Here is a 22,694-nt window from a genome sequence, read left to right as displayed (position 1 = left end):
TATATATATATATATATATATATATATATATATATATATATCTGATTCTCTGTGTGTGTGTGTCTGTACCTACGTGTGTATCTCTCTCTCCCCTTGACGTCCTATACACACACACCCATACACACCACAGAATCCTTTTTAGAAACATAGTTCAAACAGTGTGTTTGCCTTTACAGTGTATATGAATGGATAAGAAACAAAGAAAGAGCCAGAAGAGGTGTACATTCCCAGCATCAATCCATAAGTGCAGGATAGCTGTAATTAAGTCTCTCCTGAGAGAGATTGATTCTTACTCCCCACTGAAGAATGGATTTGTATAGTTATAAATGTAAACTTTGAAAGCCTTTAAAGATTCAAGTTTTAGTGCCGACCAACCACATGCTACTGTTTAGAAACTTGATGGAAATTGTTAAGGCTATCTGCTCCAGCTCTCCAGTTCTCCTGGAAATTAAGTCCTAGATTTTAATGAATTTATTCAGACATTTAGGTAGGACATGTCTTAGGCAGACTAGAAGTAAGTTTCCCATATTTTCAATCTAATCATCATTCTAATCCAAATTTTAATTTAGGAAAATATTAAGAGATGTTTGTACATTATTGCTAATATATCAATCTCTAAAATATTAAATTGTCACATTTTTGGTTTGGTTGATTGTTTCTGAGATAAGATCTCATATAGCCTAGATTGACCTTGACCTCTTGATCATCCTGCTTCCATCTCCTCTGTGCTGGCAATATAGAGATATACCACCAACTGTGGATTTGGTTATACATACTTAAGTCTTCAGTTGCCATTATGTGCCAGGCCCTGTACTGGGCTGGGTGGTTAAAGATAAACTAGCTAATAGGTATATGCAAATGAGTGCCGGGATGCCAGTCAGTGGGTTGTAGACAGCCAGCCAGTTTCTGACACTTGAAGAAAGAACTGCTTCTTCAGCTTTCTTCCACTTGAGGTTTGTAACCTCCAGCAAATTAGTGTGTTTTCAGCAAATAAAAGTGAGAATTTTGCTTAGCTACTGTGTAGCTACTGTGTAGAGATTTCAGAAGAAGGAGGCCTGAAGCTAGAACCACAGCAAAGTCATATGAAATAAGTCAGATTCCACTCTGCATACACACATGTTCAACCGCTGGGGATGCTGATCTTGTCTGTACTGAGTTCTGTATGTCCAAAGGAGATACATGGAGGATGCATCATTGTACAGACACACAGCTATAGCCCACTAGCTCTTCCACTGGGGAAGGCTTACACATAGAGGCAAGCTATGCTTAGTGTCTTGAGATGTGTGCATTCCCTCTTCCTGCACAAAGCTGTTCCAGAAACTTTCTTTGTTGTCGTGCATCTGGGGACAGTGCTGGGTCTGTCATGCTTTAAGGTGTCTCTTGTTCACATTGGTCTAGTCACTAAACCTCTAGATTATAGTGCTACCCATGAGCCCCTGTCATTTTTTTCTGGAGAAATAAAATTACAGGCAGAATACTTGTTCTTATCATGCATGATTGTTATTTACAAGTTGTGCCTTTTAGGAGAAATCTACACTTTGCAGTCTGCTAGCCTTCTTTTAGATATTTGAATCCTGGGCCCTAATTAATATCAGTTGCCTTTCCCAGAGGAAGAAAATATTCAAAGGCTGAGTGAAAGTACATTAGCTCTGTCACAGTGATCTGCATCTCCGAAGTCTTTACTTTATACCTAAAATTAAGGGCATATCTTTAAGCAGGGCACCTGTGATATAGGATGTTTGATTACATTGTGAACCCCAAGACTGTGGACTGGAAGAAAACTTGTTTCTAGTTGTGGTGTGGCTCAGCCATTAGCACACACCTTTAATCACAAGCAATGAAGGTAAAGTTAGTTTGTAGAAGGAACCACCATGTTTGAAAGTGATATCTAATTGAGTGGCAGACGAAGCAATGGATCAGAAAGATTTGACAGGATAGGATATGTCCAACTCCCGCAATACAAGAAAGGAAAGGGAAGCTACTCCAGGGGTAATAGAGAGAGAGGAGGAGGCGGTTTTATTGGGAAAGTTGTAAAGACAGGTTGCAGAGAGAGAACAAGCTAGACACAGGTGAAGACAGAATGAGCCAGAGAGTGAGAAGGAACTAGAAGATCAGAACGGATTGCCAAAATTAGTTGGTAGCCAAGCAGAACAAAAAGTCAGGCCAAAGAGAAGCCAGAGTAAGTAAGTCAGCTTAGGAGTTTGAACCAGAATGGCTGAGTTGGACCAGCCAGACATCAGAAAGAACAAAAAAGGGTGAGCTTATTCAGCAGAAGGTCTCAGAGGCTGAAGACATTCTAGGCTTAAATAAGATTGTATAGAGGCTGGAAGCTTCCAGGACAAGCTAGGCCTAGGTTAGCAGTTGGAGGCAGCAAGCCTCAGAGACAATTGCTTCAGGCAAATAAATAAAGGATACTTTTACATATCTGCTTCCTCAGGCCCCAGTCTTTTTGATGTAGAGGGCGTATCTTATAAATTCACACGATGGTCTCTGATGGGTTTCAGGATGTACTGAAATAGAGCAGTAGGCTGAAAATCAGGAGACTAAATTGTGTGCCAGAATGTAATTTTAAAGCCTGTAAATGTGTGGCTTACTTTCATTATTTCTCATATGATATAAACGTGATGGCTTCCGTTCTCATTAAAGGCTAGGACCACTTGTGGAGCTCTGAGCGCTGGCCGTGTGTGACGTCACCTACTCTTTGCTCTCCCCACACACCATCCCTAATCTCTGATGCATGTGTTTTCTCAGCTGCGCCCCTAAATAGTAGGGTCTCTATGTGTCTTAATCTGCCTAGTTCTAGCCACTAGTGCAGTATTCTGCACTTAAAAACACAGGGCCAGGGGCACTAAGGCAGGGGAAGCATGAGTTCCAGGCCAGCCTGGGCCACATAGTAAGACTGTTTCAAACACCGAGGGCTGGCTAAATTATCTCAGCCCTTGGATCTCTTAAAACTGTTAAGTGAGTAAATGATTTTTTTCTTGTATAGGTGAGTTTGTTTTATTCTATCTTGTCAGTTTGCAAAATAATACCACATGCCAAAAATGCTTTACCAATGTTTTTAACTATCATTCCTAATGCAGCCATAACCAGGCTCTGTTATGGGGAAGAAAGCAGAAACATGGCTATCGGTGGAGCCTACGGCACAGCACCTGATACAGAGAGGAGCATGGTGTTACCTGCAGGTGTGGTGTAAGGGCTCCTGTAAATAAGACCCAAGCTGAAGTAGACACGGGAGGTGTAACCAGGTCACACTCATGCTATGGCTCATATTTTGAATTACGATGAATACTTTGCTTGATGTATGTGATTTCTCTCCTAAGTCTGTCTCTTTGTATAATGCATCTCTTTACCACTGATGTCCTGGCATTATTCACTCACAACAGAATGTGTTCTATGAGACCTGAAGACCACCGGTTTGATTAAGGATCATACTCACCCACAGGCTTGGGTTTGAAGGCTTAGTCACCAGGAAGTGGAATTGTGAAAGGGTAAGGAGAAGTAGGAGGAGTGGCAGTGTTGGAGGAATTGCATCCCTGGGCTGGCAGTGGGATTTGAGGTCTCAAGTGTCCACACCAGGCCCAGGCATGCTCCCCCACACCCCGTCCTCATCTCTCTGCTTGAGGATCACCGTGTAGCTTTCAACTACTTCTCCAGCACCATGCTTATCTGCCTGCCACCATGCTCCCCATCTTGATGATAACGGCCTGACCCTGTGAAACCGTAAGCAAGCCCCAATTAAATGCTTTCTTTTATAAGAGTTGTCATGGCCATGGTGTCTCTTCAGCCATAGAGCAGTGCCTAAGATGGAGACTGAAGTTCTTTTTAGGAGTTTATTTCCTTCATATCTCCAGAGTCCTTAAAATGCTTGTGAAAGATGGAACTGACCTGTTTTATTCTGAAGTACCTTGGAACCATGTGTGTCCTCCTCCCCTTCTGATAAGCACGTGTGTTGCTTCCTTTAGGCGGATTTTCTATGGGAGGCTGCATGGCGATGCATTTAGCGTACAGAAATCACCCAGATGTGGCAGGAGTATTTGTTCTTTCTGGTTTTCTGAATAAAGCATCTGCTGTTTACCAGGTAAGTTCCAGATTTAAAAAAAAAATCAAATAAGCAAATGTAACATGAAACATAAACACAATGAAACTAAAATAAAGTCGATCATTAAGCAATAAAATGTGGTGCCTAGTTGATACAGATTAATAGTGCCTGGAATTCCTGGCCAGATGAGTCATGTCAAGTCCAGGAGGCCTTGGTGTTCAGCAAGTACGTCATGAAAAGGACAGTTAGAGAGGAAGGCTATGGTTAGTATTATATGAATCCTTTATACCGAACTAGAAGGTAGAAGACTATAGTCAGACTTTCTTGTTATGAGTCTACTCAAAAATCACTTATAAAGCTAGTACTTTGGTGTTACATCTTCATGACCAAAAGTTGAACAGGGAAGTAGAATGTGGCTTCTTTCTCCAGTTATGCCTCAGCTGTGTCCTTGCATTTACATCCAGTTCTTGAGGGAACCCTTCACTGTCCTTTGAAGAGTCCTCAGTGATGTAAACAGAGAGCACATACCCATCCATCCATCCCTCACAGCGGCCTGCTCACTGGCATAGATGCTCACCTCGCTCTATACCACCCCACACCCTCTTCCTCTACCTACGGGAGCTGTAGTGAGCTAGACGTGGTCTTCTCTGATTGATTGCCTAACTGGGTTGTCTCATATCTTCCTTTAGGATCTTCAGCAAGGTGGCCACGTGTACCCTGAGCTCTTTCAGTGTCACGGCACTGCAGATCAGCTAGTTCTTCATTCTTGGGGCGAGGAAACAAACTCAAAACTGAAATCTCTAGGAGTGAGCACAACATTTCACAGTCTTTCAAATGTTTACCATGAGCTCAACAAAGCTGAGCTGGAGAGGCTAAAGTCATGGATTCTCACAAAGCTGCCAGGAGAGACAGACGGCCAAGTGAATGACTCCTGAATGGTATATTGATTGTTTATCTTACATCTAACATTTCTTTCTTACTTGATCCTCACAAAAACTAAGATTGCTGAAACAGCCAGCAACCCTACATCATACAAATGAAATTGCATATCTGTCTATTTTCATTCAACCAGATTGTCTTGAAAATCATCATGTGATGAATGTCAACTGTCTATTTTGTCGCTGCATAGGTGCCATTGAGGGGGCACACTGAAATTTGCTTGTCCATTCACCACAGATTTGGGTGGCTTCCTGTGAGAGACTATCATAAATAGGGCTGTCATGAGGTGTAAACATCCACCTTAATGGTGGAGAGCCTGGTGACATGTTGTAGCATCGCCTGAAACTGCCCAGCTGTTTCTCAATGTGGCTTTAGCATCTTCTATTCCAGCCAGCAGCGTGGTAGCCCTTGATGCCCAGTTCTGCACTAGTCTTTCATCTTGCCCATTCTAGTGGCTGTGCAGTGTTCATGTAGCATTTGACTTCCATTTTCTTGGTGCCAATGATGTGATACAGAATCCTTCACTAGAGGGTTTTCCCAGATTTGTGAAAATCAGTTTATCCTCCCCAATCTGTTTCTAGATTATCTTTGTGAAAGTGATTTACTGCCAAGTTATAATGACAAATAAAATATGAGAAAATAATTTACTGACTTGCAGACGTACTTATTAAAATGTCTAGTCCCATAATGAGTAATTTAATCTTACTACAGGTAGAATTAATTTAGATCAATAGCTGTGCATTGTGTTTCAGATAACTGGTTATAAACACTTAAAGATCTTTTATTTATTTTAAAATAAGTGTGTAATAATAGGTCTTTTGTGGTTTCACACACATATATTGTTCATTTCTCATAAATCTCCCTGTACTTCTTTCCACTGGCCCACTTACCCTCTGCTTTCATTTTATGTACGTTTGTGTACGTGTGTGTACATGTAAGTGTACATTATGTATGCGTGTACACATGTGTATGTACATTGTGTGTGCACATGCTTGTGCTCTGCATATGAGAGAACCCATGACAGTATGACACTGATCTTTTTCCCCTCTCCGCCTCCTCTCCAGTTCTCCTCCTCCCTTCTTCCTGGAGCTTCCTTTTCCCCCACATACTCCCGTTCTGCTCTCACATTGATCTGTATATAAACATAGATTCTTCATATAAGAGAACATGCAATAATTCTTCTTTGCAAATGATGCCTGTGACATTTAACATGTTCGCCACTTTTGATCACTTTACTGAAAATTAATAAATTTCTTTTTACATCTGTATAATACACCAAATTCTTTTTATCCTTTATCCATCAAGGCTTTGCACTGGCTCCGTCTCTGAACTACTGTGCATAGTGCTGCAGTGTGCACAGATGTGCAGCTATTTCTGTCATGCCCAGGACTGGTTTTGCTGGAGCATATGGTAGCTCTATGATAAGGTCTTGAGGAGGCTCTGTATTGATCTCCATAGTGGCTGCAGTCGTCTCTGTTCCATCCAGGAGTATTTACATCCTTGCCTGCATTTATTATCATTCTTTTATGACAGCCATCCTTACTTGGGTGAGATGAAATCTCAATATTATTGTGATTGTGATGTAGCTTATGCATCTAGAAGAGCTGGTGATGGGGACTCAAGGGTTTCTATGGTTTTTTTTACGAGGTTCATTTGATAAACAGGTCCTTTGAATCCTTTTCTCTTCACTAGTCACTGAATATGAGCTGGATTTTTCCATTCAGGCAATAGGATAGAGTCACAGTTCTTCTGGGGTCAGGTATTTCAGTTCAGCCCAACAATAAATAAATAAATTAATTAAATAAATAAATAGCCTTCATTTCAAAAATTGGAGTAACTGCTATCAAAAGGATTTAGTGTCCAAACTGTATGAGATACCTGTAAGTGGAAGCCTCCCCACTTTGCCAGGTTGATACCTTTCACAGTTACAGAGTTTCAAGTTCAAGGACTCATTGAAGATGTGAAGAACCAGAAGTCTCAACACTTTGTTATAGCTAGGTCTTCTCAAGTAACGTCATTTTGGCTGCTGACACACATTCTTAATAGAGGCTTGTTAAAACTGCACAGTAGCATTTTTAGCTTTAGCTGCAGAAGCCAAAACAAAGGCTGTAAAGCCACACAGGCTTACCTATCCTCTTCTCTCCCTGACTGTGGAACCTATCTCCACCCTAGCAATTAAACACATGTACACCTTCACTCCATGGAACTATGGAACAAATACCTCCGCCCAGCAAGCCCTCCAAAATGAGATGTCCTCCTTCCCAACATTCTTTGGTTATTAACAGATTTAAGTTGTTTCTGTCCCTTGTGGTCCCAAATATTCTCCTTCAGAGAGCTAAATTCTGAGAGAGGAGAGGGACAGATCAGGAGCACAGAACACTGGAGCAGTTCCATGTAGGAAGCAAACCCCATTTCCGTTCTGAGCTTGATTCAACTGCTTAAGAACTATTCAGGTCTGGGAGACGAGTTCCCTTATTTCCCGGAGGATCAGCTTTGTTCCCATTGTAAACTCGGCAGAGGGCCATAGTGGTGTGGTGATTTAAGTAAAAGTGGACCCCGTAGGCCCGTAAGGAGGAAAACTATTAGGAGGTCTAACCTTGTTGGAGTAGGAGTGATCTTATGGGAAGAAGTGGTGTGTATCAGTCACTACTTGCTTCCTCTCAGCTCCTTCTCCAGCACCAGTTCTGCCTGCATGCTGCCATGCTGCCACGAATTCCCACCATGACAGTAATGGGCTGAAACTCTGAAACTGTATGTCAGCCCAATGAAATGTTTTCCTTTATATGAGTGGCTGTGGTCATGGTGTCTCTTCCCAGCCATGAAACTCTAAAGCAGTCATATCATTTGTGCTTTCCCATGACAGTCCATCTCAGAACGTTCTCTGCAACGACCAAAGTTCTTAGGAAGCAGTCAAGGCTGTTATAACAGAAATGTGACAAAGTAAAGCTGTTAAGCCCCTTGTACCATCTTTGAATGATCTCTGACTAGCATGACAGGTGACAGGTGACAGGAGGGACACAGTTGGTGACCCTCTTCCTTTGGCTTTATTTATTTTGGCTCATAGCTTGAGGAGAGTAAGAGATAGCATGGTGGCAAAAACAACTGTTGGCTGTCAACACAGAAGAACAGGGCTGCTTGCTCATATCTGGGCAGATTAGGAAGAAAGCCAGCATAAGACACTGAGCAGAGCTGAACTGAGCTGGGCTGGACTTTAAACCCCAATGCCCTTCCTGTAGTGACTTATTTCCTCAGCTGTCAGGGGCCATCCAGGAAAGGCTGAAGGCATGCAAGTGAGTTTTCTGGAGATGGCCCACTGTTTTGCATGGCCTGCAATGAGTGAGTTCCCAGAATGCATGGACCTCAGAGACTTCATCACAAGATTTCTTCTTGCTATTGATATGCATTCTCTGTCACTATTACACAGCCTATTGATTCCTGGGCATCAGCCCACCCTATTGGGCAGATTTCCTGCAGATCAACATAAATATAAACTTTTGTAAATTAATGCTGTTTAGATGAATTAATGATTTTATACAATTTCTGATTTGATTCAAATAATTTTAGGAAGAAATTTTTAAGAGATAGTTTTAGTTGTTTTTGTCAGAAAGTATAATAAAGTTAGAATCAAGAATAGAATGTGCCCCCTCCTCATAGAATAGTAAGTAAAGGCTGCATAATAAGGAATACAATGAGTTTTCATTAATTACACTAAGAAGAGAAATAGGTTTGGGACAGATTTGTGATCAAGGAAGAACATTTATTCTAGGTCAGGTCCAAGGATGAAGCCACAGGTGTGCAGTATGATAAAACAAGTCCATGTGAAGCTGTTGCTTTGGATTTATAATGAGCTTATAGAATGAAACACTACTTTGGACTTAATATTGACATTATTCTATAAGTCCTCTTTTATGTAATATTTTATCTATGAGGTAATTCCATACAACTTTTGTCTAAGAAGGAATAAAAAGGCCAGAGAATAGAAGGTGGTGGCTTGGGGACTCTGCCTCATTCATCCAAATATATATGAATATATCTGTCTGTCTATCTGTATGTATACTCAAGAGTTAAAAGGTTTCAGAGATTCTCACTGGACAGTCTTGCTGGCCTCGGATAGTTAAGTTTTGTTCCCAGTAGTCCTGACCCTGTAAATCACCTGTTGCTGTCAGTGGGCCCTCAGTCAGCTATCAGCAGGACTCCAATCACCAATGTCCTATTCCCTTTCATTGCCTGCCTGGTTAACCCTTTGATGTGAGATCTGGCCTTTGACATCCAGCTAGGCTGTACCTCCTAAAGGTACCATGACCTCTCATAATAGCACCTCCAGGTGGGAATCAACGTTCAAACATGTGATCCTGTGAAAGACATTTTACATCCAAGCCATAACAGATTGCATCCTACTTCTTATAATATCACTAATCTGTCACTATGGAATTGTAATGTTTAAAATAAGAACTTTAGAGAGATTTACATACTATAGCATTAACTGACACCCATCTGGGATGAATATGTATACCAGTTACTGAAGGGTAGACTCATAGGTGAACCAGGCTGAGGTCTTCCTTCAATGGGGATTTAGCAACAGAGCACCATTGGAAAGCTGTTTGAACCTCAGTCTATAGTCACCTCACTGGGGGCAAGCTTTGAGAGTAAAGCCCTCAGGTTATGTTCAGTTTACCATCTCTGGTTTGAAGATGCAAGCTTTCAGCCTTCCATTTTTGCTCCAGTGCCTGTCACTTGTTGCTGTACTTCCCCAACATGATCGACTCCTCTTCAGTAATTGTAAGCCTAAATATACTTTTTCTTTTATAAACTGTATTTGGTTGTGGTGTTTTACCATAGCAACAGAAAAGTAATTAATGGTGATAAATGCAGAGACGCTTACCAGGCCAGCATGTAGAGAATAAGAGACTGTTGAGTTCCTGCCTCTAAGTGGGACATCTGTATCATAACTTGACAGAGTCCTGCTCATCTTCACAGGGTTACCTGAGGCAGGCAGTGAGGGTAGTGCTGGTGATTGTTGGGGGGTCGGGGGTGTTGACTTTTGGTAATATATCTCTTTTTTAGCATTTTTACTATTCTGTGGCCAAAGGCTGGTGGATTCTGGCAGTTTTACTCCATTAATTCTTTCAATATCTCTTTGCTATCCTGTCACCAGAAGCTGCTGGCTTCTAACAGTGTAACTCCTGATGATAGCAGGAGGAGATTAAGAAAAAAGGTTTAATTATTTGGTGTGGGAAAAAACTCACGTGTAGGGGGGCTGCTCATGGTGGAGGAGGTGGCCTGCGGGGACATGGCGGTGGTGGAGTCCTGGGGGCCTTTCCAGCGGGCAGGTTCCCACATACACAAGAAAGTCCCAGGCCCAGAAGACACGTGGAGTCCAAGATGAAAGTTTTATTGTCCATGATGGTAGTTGGATCTGGATGTTAGTGCACCCCCAAGAGTCTGGGGAGAGCTGGCTTATATAGAGGGTGGGAAGGAGGAGGGACTAGGGAGGAATAACTTAATTAGCTATGCCCCCAGCCTTTAGGTAACTCATTAATATGTAAATCTCTCAAGGCAGAGGCCTGTTAGTCACGCCCTCTACCTGTGTCTTACGTGACTGACTGCAGGTTAAATGGAGATGAGACCGCGTGTCAGGGCCCTGGGTTCTGGAGGCGTGGCCAAACACCTGCAGCCTCGGGGTCCCAGGCCCATGTCAACCCAAGATGTCCTTCTACAGCCCGACAATTTGGGCTCTTCTCCCTCTGGCTCAAGGGCTCCTCACTGGAAGGACAAGAGGCTCAGAGTTCATTAACTCTTTGTGAGCTAGAGAGAAGATAAATGGAAGAAAAGAAGAGTCATGCACACACACACACACACACACACACACACACTCCCACTCAGACTCACACAGACAGACTCTGGCTAGGCCTGACCACCTGTTCTCATCAATTTCACAAGTGCACTTGCATACTTATATACGTACACATAAACCTATATATGTATGTATGTACATACATATAGGTAGACACACATAAATACATTTGGTGGATGGAGCAGAGCCCCAAAAGCCACACTTTATTTCTTGTCTCTGGCAGTTTTTACTTCCTGAGCAAAAGCTCTTTATAAAATTACTCATAGATAAAATGTTACAGGAGTTACACAAAAAGGGGTGTTATAGAAGGATGTTGATAGTTCAAAGTAGCTTTTCATTCCATAAGCTTATACGTTCAAAGCAACAGTTTCACATGGCCTTGCTTTACCATAGTACGCATCTTTGCCTTTATCCTTGGGCCTGACCTAAAATGAATGTTTTTTCCCCTGATCACAAATTTGTCCTAAGCCTATTTCTCTCCTTAGTAAAATTTATGAAAACCCATTGTATTTCTTTACTTACGATTCTGTGAGGAGAGGGCAGATTCTATTCTTGATTCTAACTTTATTATATCTTTCTGGCAAAACAACTAAAATCATTTCCTTAAAATTTCTTCCTAAAATTATTTGAATCAAATCAGGAATGCTATAAGGTCATTAATTCACCTAAACAGCATTAGTTTATGAAAGTCTATCTTCATGTTAATCTGTAGGAAGTTTACCCAGTAGGGAAGGCTAATGCCCAGGAATCATTAGACTATGTAATAATGGCAGGAAAGGCACATCAGCAGTGAGAAGCAATCCTGGAATGAAGTCTCTGAGGACCTTGTATCTCAGAGCACACCCATCACATCCATGCAAAATGGTTGGCCATCTCCAGAAAACTTGCTTGCCATAGCCTTTCCTAGATGGCTTCTGATAATAGCTCTCCCCATGAGGCTTAGAGATCATGTTAGAAGAGGAAGAGGAAACACTGTAAGATCCAGAATTGGGGATCTACAGTGAAACATTATTTGCTAGAAATGAAAAGACCATTGTACACAAACTCATAGCCATGCATTCATAAAACCAAGCCAACAAAAATCCCAACACGAATGGGGGGGGTTTTCACAGATTTCTACCCCTAGATGGGGAGATATTAGCAACTGAGAGTTGTTTGAAATGAAAGTTTATTCAGGGATGCAGCCCCCAAGAGTTTACCTATGCTCTAGGAACAACCTACACCCATGTACATACAGCATGCACCTGTGCCGGTACCTAATTTTAAAATGAGTACATGCTGTTGCATGCTGTTGTGTGGGGAAAGCAGTGAAGGAAATAGATGGGAAGAAATTGGGGACATATTTGATCAAAACATTATATATATATATGTGTGTGTGTGTGTGTGTGTGTGTGTGTGTATGTATATGTATATGTATATATATATATATATGAAATTCTAAAAAATTATTGAGTTTTGATTTTCAGTCTCCCCAAGCCAAACCTCAGTTTTCCTAGTCAGTCGTTCACATGTCCAACTGAGAAGAAAAGATACAGTTGGTGTTTTAGCTACCGGACATGTTACATCTAGAAGTTTCTGGCATGCTTTCCTTTACTGGTGAACATGTTGAAACTGAAGCTCTGGGATGGAAGTTTTCAAGAGACATGGAGCCAGCCCCCTTGGATATTAGGTATCCTTATATGCTCTCTATTATGTGACAAGAATGTTAGGGGGGTTCCAGAGAAAGCTGTATCAGACAGGAACAAGTAAACAGCCCTCTTTAATACTTTCAAGAGCAATAAACCTGTAGTAAGTCAAAAAGGAATTTCTTAAACCGCAAATGGAAAATCTATTAATTTCAAATAGTAACTGACATGACTGTTTTAGCATCTTAATTATGCTGTGAAATGTCAAGTGTGTTTTAAGGCAACTGGTTAAGAATGTCTTACTTCTGCCTTAGAAGCCAAGAGTATTTTATTGCTGGAAGGGAATTCAGAGATTATCATTTTACACATGTGGAAACTTGAGGTACATAGAAACATATTTTATATGCTCATGGTCCTGAATTTGCAGGATCCGCACAAAGTTTCTGAGTGGTGCTGTTTTGGCTATGCTGCCTACCATGATGGAATGTATAGCTAAAAATTTACATGAAATCAAGACTTTCTACAGTAGGAGCTGTTTCCTTTCCTTTGTACATATTTTATACTCATGGTTTGGGGGATCCATGATTTTTGCTGGCTTGCCAAAGGGACGAGTTGGGTTGGTCTCCACGTGCCCTAGTGTAATCAGAGCAGATTAAATTCCTATTTACAGTCCTTGTAGATATTTGTATATAAAGGTATTCTTAAATCTTATTCCTCATTTCTCTTAGAGTTTTAATTTCTGAATGCCAGTGGGTCTGTAGAAACTGAACTAAAATGGTCCAGCAGTCCAGAGTACTGCTTTAGTGGACTACCCCTAACCATCTTTCTCTTTTGAGATGCTTCCACAACCTCTACATGATCGCATCTCTATACTCCCTACTATCCTTCCTGTCTTGCTTTCTTCATGTCAGTTAACATACAATTGTGGTGTTCACTGAGACCTTTTCTTCTGACCTCTAAGCTCTACTCATTGTCCCCATGATATTGGTTCCCTTATCCTGGGTCCAGTGGTTCCTCTGCCTCTGTTCTCTCAACCCTTCCTTTTATTTGGTCTATAGCATGCCATTGAAGCTAGTGGACTGTGCCACTACATAACAAGTTTTGCATGCTTCTAGTTGTTCCACCTTTGGAAAACATTCATATGCTCAGTGGAAAGCTTTCACCATCTGACCTTTGTTTCTTTCAGCCTCTCTTGTCACAACACAAGCACATTGTAACTCTCCTCTTCCTCCCTGACCCCAGTCTACCTCTCCGTGTCTCTCTACTGAGAAATGTCAAACCCCTTTACAAACTTGCCTATAGCATATTATACATTCTGAATGGAATGTTATCATCTCCTCCAAGTGACAAAACTCATATATTTCAGACACGGATATCGATACCCACTTGTTTTGAGCAGAAATAACAAGTACTTTTTTGTTCTATATTTATCTTTAACATATCAATCTGCATTCACTCCAAATTAAGTTAGAGGGCAAGAATTGGAGTTCTCAGTGCCTGCATAGTGACTAGCACACACTAGATATGCAGCCATGGATGATGCCAGTATTATTATTTCTGTCTGGATTACTTGAGCATTGGATTTATTTAATTGTCCATTAGACTTCCTTTCATAAGAACTAGTTGGTTATAGTTTATTTTTGTGGAAGGATTGTACAGCCAAGTACAGAGTTCATAACTCTGCTTCCACCTTATTCCAGGTAAACACAGATTATTAGTCAAAAAGTTTTCCTTGAAGAATACTGATAGGTGTAATCCCATTCGGTAGCTACTACCAATCAAATGCAGTTTGAAGCCATTGTGAAACTTTGGGGGATGACATGCTATCATAAGTCAGACTGAGTATTGAATTACCCCAAACTTTTGTCCAGAATTATTGAAAACCCTGAGATGCATGCAATGACATTTTGAACAATGCCTATGCACATCAATAATTAGCAGCCATTTTCTTTAATAGTTTATTGGTTATTTAGCTATAGTTCTTAAGTTATTTACTTAGATAATTAGTAAAAAGTTAATTTACATGTTTTGAATTGCTTATTGACTAATAGACAACTGTTTATTAGTCAATGTTCATTATTCATTTTTTTCCTATGTAAATCACAGGGTTATTCATTTTCATTTTACTTTGGTGGTTGCTGTAAGAATAAATAGAATGAGACCATCTAGTTCAGGAAATTACCATTCTAGGAATTGTTACATTCTGTGCCAGAGCTGTTATTGTACATTCGTTCTGGGCCTGGGCCCTAGCAGGTGTCTAAGACAATAGTCATGGCAACCAAACATGGCTCCCACTCGGTGGAACTCACTCCTTGCTGAAAACAAACAATGCAACAGCTGATAACAATATGTGAAGGGGAATTCTTCCTGTTCTCTTGATATTCTTCCAGAAGTTTTGATTCTGAGAAAATGCAAAAAGAAATCAAGTATTCTTAGATGTCCTTAACTTGATTTTCTAAATAGGAGTGTATAGGATTCTCTAACATGTACCCAGCACACACCCAGATGAAGAACGTAAATTGAGAGAGCTATAGAATTGGATCCATGGTGAGTATATACAAAATAATTCAGGAAACTACGTAATAAGTAAACTATTTTTATAGTCCCAAATTCTGTCTCTATACCTCACTGTACATGAAGTTTTAATCCTCCTGTTTAAGTCTCCTTAATGCTAGGATTGCAGATTTAGGTCACCATGCCCAGCTAAACGAGATAGTTATTAATTATAAGGAGTTCAAATTATACAGTTGAGAAACATTTAACTCTAAAAGACTACATATTGCAGGCCTATATATAGTTTATATATGGACAGTAATATCATCAGTATTCACTGAAAAAAATGTACACAAAACTAGCCCATGACTTGTAATGCTCTTGTGTCCCAATAAAGTAGAAAGAGAGAAAAGAGAAGTTAAGAGAGGTACATATACGTGGTAACTACAGGTAAAGGAGAGACCAGGTATTGTCTTAGTTAGAGTTTCATTGCTCTGACGAGACACCATGACCAAGACAACTCTTTTTTTTTTTTTAATTTTTATTGGATGTTTTATTTACATTTCCTATGTTGTCCCCTTACCCCATCCCCCACCCACCCAGGAACCCCCAATCCCCTCACCCCTCCTCCTTCTTCTCTGTGGATGTAACCTCTATCTACACCCCCCACTCCCACCTCGCCACCCTCAAAATTCCCACCCCCTGGGACATCCAGCCTTCATGCGGTCAAGGTTCTCTTCTTCCACCTATGCCCAGCAGGGCCCTCCACTCTTACATATTCAACTGAAGCGCTGGATCCCTCCCTAAGTGCTCCCAGGCTGGTGGTTTAGACCCTGGGAGCTGTGGTTGGTTGGTATTGTTGCTCTCCTCATGGTGCCGCAAATCCTTTCAGCTCTCCTTCAGTCTTCACTCTAACTCCTCTATTGAGAACCCCATGATCAGTTCAATGGCTAGTTGTGAGCATCTGCCTCTGAGTATGTCAGACTCTTGAAGACCTCTGAGGAGATATCCATATCAGGCTCTTATCAGCATGCACTTCCTGACTTCCACATCAGCATCTACCTTTGGTGATTGCACATGGGATAGATACTCAGGTGGAGTGGTCTTGAGACGGCCCCTCCTTCAGTTTCTGTCCCTCACTTTGTCTCCATATTTGCTCCCTTGAGTATTTTGTTGCTCCTTCTAAGAAGGACCAAATCACCCCCACTTGGTCTTCCTTCTTTATGGGCTTCATGTGGCCTGTGAGTTGCATCTTGGGCATTTCAAGGTTCTGGGCTAATGTCCAATAATCAGTGAGTGAATACCATGTGTGTTCTTTTGTGATTGGCTTATCTCACTCAGGATGATAATTTCTAGTTCCATCCATTTACCTAGGAACCTCTTGAATTCATTGTTTGTAATAGCTGAGTAATACTCCATTGTGTAAATATACTACATTTTTTGAATCCATTCCTCAGTTGAAGGACATCTGGGTTCTTTCCAGCTCCTGGCTATTATAAACAAGGCTGCTATGAACATAGTTGAGCATATGTCCTTGTTATATGTTCGAGCATCTTCTGGGTATATGCCTAGGAGTGGTATAGCTGGATCCTCAGGTAATGCTATGTCCAATTTTCTGAGGAACCACCAGACTGATTTCCAAAGTGGTTGCACCATCTTGCAGTCCCACCAACAATGGAGGAGTGTTCCTCTTTCTCCACACCCTCGCCAGCATCTACTATCACCTGAGTTCTTAATCTTAGCCATTCTGACTGGTGTGAGATGGAATCTCAGGGTTGTTTTGATTTGCATTTCCCTGACGACTAAGGATGCTGAACATTTCTTTAGGTGCTTCTCGGCCATTCGAGTTTAGGCTGGCTTACAATTTCAAAGGTTTAATCCATTTTCAGAGGTTTAGCCCATTATCATCATGGTAGGAAAAATACCAGCATGCAAGTAGACAAAGTGCCGGAGGAGCCAAGAGTTCCACATCTTGATCCGAAGGCAGCAGGAAGAGACTGGATTCCACACTGGGTAGAACTTGATCATAGGATGTGGATCAGTGGGCTGTGAGAGGCAGCTGGGTCAAGCACAGGCTTTGGACCCCAGAGACCCTCAGGGACAGTAGGAGTATGGCCTTGCTCCTGGGACCCTTGTTCCTTTCACATAACTACAGCCTTCCACAGAGAGGTTTGTGGCCATCAGTCATATAGCACAGGTAGAGGGCATGACTACAGGCCACAGAGCCTCAAGACAGAACTCCATATTGATGAGATACCTAAAGGCCAAAGGGCATAGCCAATTAAGCATTCCTTCCCAGACCCTTCTCTTTGCAGAAGGTATTTAACCACAGGCCCACCCTGAGAATACCAGAGTATAGCTTCATCCATTTTCTACCATGACAATAAATATCTTAAGATCATAGCCTATGACCATGGACTATCCCTCTTCTTTGGGGCCCACAGTGGGGGAACTTTGGAGAAGGTCTTCAACTACAGAGCCGTTGACCTCTCTAAGTTCGAGCCACAGAGGCCATACCAACTCAAGCAAGTGAGCCGAGCCAGCCATGAACCAGCCAAGTGTGTCACTGTGACCAAGAGTCTCATCTCTGTGGGATGTGAGATGCAGCTGGAGCTCATCTTTTCCCCCTCCCACTTCGGCTGCAGCTCAATCCAGCCTGTATGCCCCTGTTTTGACCCTTCTGCAGCCTCTCAGTGACGTCTGAGAGCCCAAGGGCCAGAGACCAGCCCTGCCACCTTGGTCTGGGGACCCCCAAACCAAGAGCTCCAGCCCCACAGGGTCTCAGTCTATGTTCCCTCACCCATGGAACAGAGTCCTGCGGCTTCCCACAGCCAGACATCCACCTGACATCTGCTGAGTGCCTGCCTGGAGTGAACACAGTCAACTTCCCATGCCTCTGCCTCCCTGAGCCTCAGCCCTAGCCCCTTGTGGACAGCAGAGCCGGACCCACAATTCAACCCAACAGGACCCACACCAACACACACACCATAGCCCAACAATAGGAGACCTCAAAGCCCACTTCCACAGTGACACTTCTTCCATCAAGGCTATAATTACTCCAACAAGGCTATACCTCCCAATAGTGCCACTGCCTATTGACCAAGCATTTAAACACATGAATCTATGGGGGCCAGACCTATTCAGACCACCACAGATATTAAAAAGGTAGATCCATTTTCCCTCCTTGAGAAAGTGATGTAGCCTAGCACTATAAAGCCAAAGCATGTGTGTTAACTGTTTCTCCATAGAGTTGTGTAGGGAAATACCAACTTTAGTAGTTTACTTTCCTGTTGGTGTGATAAAACTCTGTGACTAAAAGTGACTTCTGGAAGAAATACTTTATTTTGGCTTATGATCCTGGGGGAATACAAGACTGTCTCAGTAGGTGGCATGGCAGCAAGTAACAGGCGTAGCCCAAGAGTAGGAAGTTGAGAGATTATGTCTTCAACAGCAAAGATGAAGCACTTATCTCTAAGTGGGATGAACCCATAACTCCGGAAGCCTGCTTTCAAGTGGTATACTTCCTCCATTAGGTCTACAGGTCTTAACCTCTCCAAAGAGTGCTACCAACTGTAGACCACACGCTCAAATGCCTAAGCATATGGGGTACATTTCTCATTCAAACCACCACGTCAACTCATGAATAAGATAGGAAGCTGTGAAGCACCAGCATAGTGAATATCTCAACTCTAAAATTTAAATAAATTTACATTTATTTAATACATTATTTTATACATTATTCAATGTAAAAGTATATTCAATAAAAATGTCATTAAGTCATGTGTGGTTGCATTTTGTGCTTGCTACGATAGAGACATGAATTTCATCAGTACTTTAAGTCACTGGAATGCCATGTGGTGGTCATGCTTCATTGTTTCAGAGAAATCTGTTTTGTGCTTGGTGACTTCTGCTGCAGCTTTTTAACATTAATTGTGCCTCTAACCAACCTTTCAGGTTTACCCTTATGAACTACCCTGAACCATTTTGTACAGAGTCCATTTTGAAACATGGTTCATTTGAAAGATACAAATCTATTCACTCCCTTACTTAACTGCCTAAGAGGTTCCTATTGCCATTGACCGACATGGTGAAGCTAATTCACAAATCAAAAAATACTGGTTCAACTAGTCTTATATTCCCACAACTCATAATGCTTCCAACAATATCTAAATGTAAGATACAAATAAGTATTTGTTAATTTAATTCATGACTTCAGTAACTGTAATTATAGCAAAAGTTTAGCAGAAACTCTTTAATTGCCAAATGTAACAAAATTCCTTTGAATGTACCTCCTTTGACTCCATTCAGTGCCTCAGTGCACATTTACTTAGTTTAAATGCCCATGAGTTTTTATAATTATGGTAGGAAGGTATTTTTACAAAGTGAAGTTCTAATTGGAAAACTGAATTCTATAGGTGAATGTACCCACCTTGAAGCCAGACTCAGCCACCCCAGAGGATATTCTCTGATTCAAAAGTCAGTTTCGGGTGGCTTTGAAAAATACTTGTCAGAATTCAAGTACATAAATCTTTGAAAAGAGCTAATAAAATGATAATGACAATGACAACTTACTGTACAGGGAATGTTGAAGGAAATATAACCCTACTCTTAGAGAGTCCCTCTTGCCAGTCTGTTGAAATGCTTGGAATTTTAAATAAATCATCTTTTAAAGACCCTTAATGGTCTTTCGTAGGTTGGAGCTAGGGGGGTGAATATCTCGCGTGCATTGGAATGATATCCATCTGAGGAGAGTGAGAAGATTGTTTGAAATACAACAAAGGAGAGCACTGAGCACATCAAACACTGTTGATTATGACAAGGAGCATAAACACTCAGAGTGCAGACAGGTAGAGATACCAAAATACCCAGTATCTCTGGTCAATCTTTTTAAAATAAAAGTATCTGTATTTTATATCAACAAGAGATTAGCCTGAAGGTATGAGCATATTCATACAAATAATCATGTTAATATAATACACATATTGCAGGCATTTATACTTTCTACATATGTACATGTATATTTATATATCCATGAACTTTTAGGGATAGATGTGATCAGTTAGTAGTAAAAGAAAACATGTCCATTAAGCCTGTATGTCCTAATTTTCTTGACAATAGTCCCAAGGTTATAATATATAAAATTGGAAACAATCACTATTTTTTTTAACATATGGCAAGATGCTCTCTAGGGAAGTACAACCAGACTGATGTTTTGTCTGCATCAATTTCTCTGTGGACTATCTGCCATGCCTTGACAAGCCTGGCACACTTCCCTTATATGGTGAATATCAATATGTATATACAACCATATGTTCCCAGAAGGACAAGGGTTACATCAAACAGTTACTAATTTGAGTGTGTAATTACTTTCTAGCAAGCATGTAACTATCTTATTTTGTATTAATGATTCAGTCTTTCCAGACTATAGATTGTTCTTTATTTACCCAAGCTCTCCATAGCACACACCTTGCAAAGTTGTGAAGCAGTTGGAATCCTGCACTGTTGATCAGGATGTAAACTAATGTAGTCTCTATGGAAAGCAGCCTGGCAGTTCTGCAGACAAATAAAACTAGACTTGCTTTACTGTCTGGTGGCTCTTCAAGTATGTATCTGAGTAAATTAAAATTAGGATCTCTGAGAAATATCTGTATATACATGTTTATAGCTGCATCGTTCACAATGACCCAAATAATATTTATCCATTAGATGAATAGAAAGCAAAATGTGATATATATATATATATATATATATATATATGCATATACATATGTATGTATGTATATATGTATATATGTATATATTTTCAACATTGAACAGGAAGCAAATTCTGACAAATCACCTAACATGGATAAAAAGTGATTATGATAAGTGAATGAATCCAATTACAAAGAGACAACCCACTATGGGAAACAACTAAAGGAGTCCAACCCTTAAGAACAGGTGATATAATGGTACGGTAAGGTAGACAGGAGAGAGGAGGAGGTGCAGAGGGACAGAGGCACAGCCATAGAATGGGGATAAATGAGGGAAGAAGAGGAGGGGAAAAGGAAGAAAAGAGGTCAAAAGAGGAGAGGAGATACCTATGGGCAAAAGTCCACACGTCAAAGGACTCCCCAGTGATCTATTTCCTCCACTAGGACCTGACTCCTAAAGTCTGCAGAACCTCCCAATAGCCCACTAAATTACAAATTCATTTTGCTAAATTCCTCTTTGGACTGTTTAAAAAGCAATTAAATGGAAGAGAGGTTTGCTTCAGTCACGGTTTGAGGGCTTATGGCTCATCATGGTGGGGAAGGCATTTTGGGGCTGTTGAGCTGCTTGCTCATTGTACCAGGAAGCAGAGAAAGAGAGATGGTGTTCTGTTCTCCTTTCTCCTTCCCTGTCACTCCAGTCTTGGTTGTCAGCCCATAGGTTGGTGCCCCACACATTCAAGGCAGTTCTTCCCACTGCTGTTAAGTGTCTCTAGAAACATCATTGTAGATACATCCAGAGGTGTGTCTCGTGTGGTTCCAAATCACAGCAAGGTGACAATGAAGATTAACCGGAAAACCCATCAGTGGATTGATGAATTGAAGTTCTCATAATATGATTCCTTTCTGAAAACCCTGTCATCTTACTTTGTATTGGGGACCCACCTTCATATTGGGGAACCACCTTCAAAAGACATGCTGGGGGTGGGGGGCATTTTCATATACAAGCATAACAGATAACTGAGTTTTAATTTTCCATTATGAAAAGTGTACACTACACATGTAATTACAACTACTGAACTATATACCTAAATGTTTAAGATGCGTAGTTTTATGCTGTGTGTTATTTAACACTCTTAAGAAATAAATAGGGGAATACAATGCTGCCTACTTTCAAGAGTGAAGAAATGATTCCTGTGAAATGATGATCCCTTCATAAATGTCCTGCCACACATAGGAGAGGAGAAGCTAGGGTAGACAGCCCCAAAGAGATACCGAGGCAGCAAAGCAGGAAGATGGTGGCTATTTGGGTAAACATTTACACTACTTTAGAACTAGTGAAGACAATATATTAACTTTTAAGATTAGTTTGACTGGAGCTGGGGTGATGGCTCAGTCAGTAGGTTGCCTTGCAAGTACTAGACTTAACTTCGATCATCCAGAATATATATTTAAGATAAACTAATCCAACAGCTATGGCTTATGATTGTAATTCAAGCAATTGGGAAGCAGAGATAGGCAGATCCCTGAAGCTCACTGGCCAACCAGCCTAGTCTACTTGTCACCACTGGCTCTAGGCCAATGAGAGACCCTGTCTCAAAAGAACAAGGTAGATTTCACCTTAGGAGTAAGAGCTGAGACTGTCCTTTGTCCTCTACATGTACATGGTCGTTTGTATACACACGTGCCCCCCCTAACCACACAAATATATAAAGACACACATGCATACATACACATACACCAAGATTAAGGTAAAGCTGAATTAATAAATGTGTTCACTGGGTATCTAATACTCTGCCTAGAAAAAGGAATGTGGTAATAGATACTTTTTAATAACAAAGCTTTTTTTTTGGTAAGGTACAGCATGCAAATTCTGACTTGTTTTTATAACTGAGGAACACTCATGGAATGGTCCCTGAAGTAAGTTATGACTACAGACAGACAGTGGATAATGTTTGGGGAGCCTTTAGGTAGAGGGAAGATTGAGTTTTACCTTTACTTTAGTTGTTTGAGGTTACTCATTTCTTTATCTCTGTATTTTATGAATGTAA

At 41.0% G+C, this 22,694-nt stretch overlaps 1 protein-coding gene across 1 annotated transcript in view; it reads left to right on the top strand.

The window, feature by feature from the left end:
- Positions 1-5,624, top strand: part of Lyplal1 (lysophospholipase like 1) — a 16,066-nt gene extending 10,442 nt beyond the window's left edge. Inside the window, exons 2-3 of the mRNA XM_028760035.1 lie at positions 3,966-4,081; positions 4,732-5,624. Coding sequence (XP_028615868.1) covers positions 3,966-4,081; positions 4,732-4,977 — 362 coding nt within the window. The 3' untranslated portion in view covers positions 4,978-5,624. The remainder of the gene's footprint in view (positions 1-3,965; positions 4,082-4,731) is intronic.
- Positions 5,625-22,694: the final 17,070 nt, after the last annotated feature.

The sequence above is a fragment of the Grammomys surdaster genome, unplaced genomic scaffold (assembly GCF_004785775.1).
Source record: "Grammomys surdaster isolate TR1022 unplaced genomic scaffold, NIH_TR_1.0 130, whole genome shotgun sequence".
NCBI classification, from domain to species: domain Eukaryota; kingdom Metazoa; phylum Chordata; class Mammalia; order Rodentia; family Muridae; genus Grammomys; species Grammomys surdaster.
This window is presented reverse-complemented; position numbering and strand designations above follow the sequence as displayed.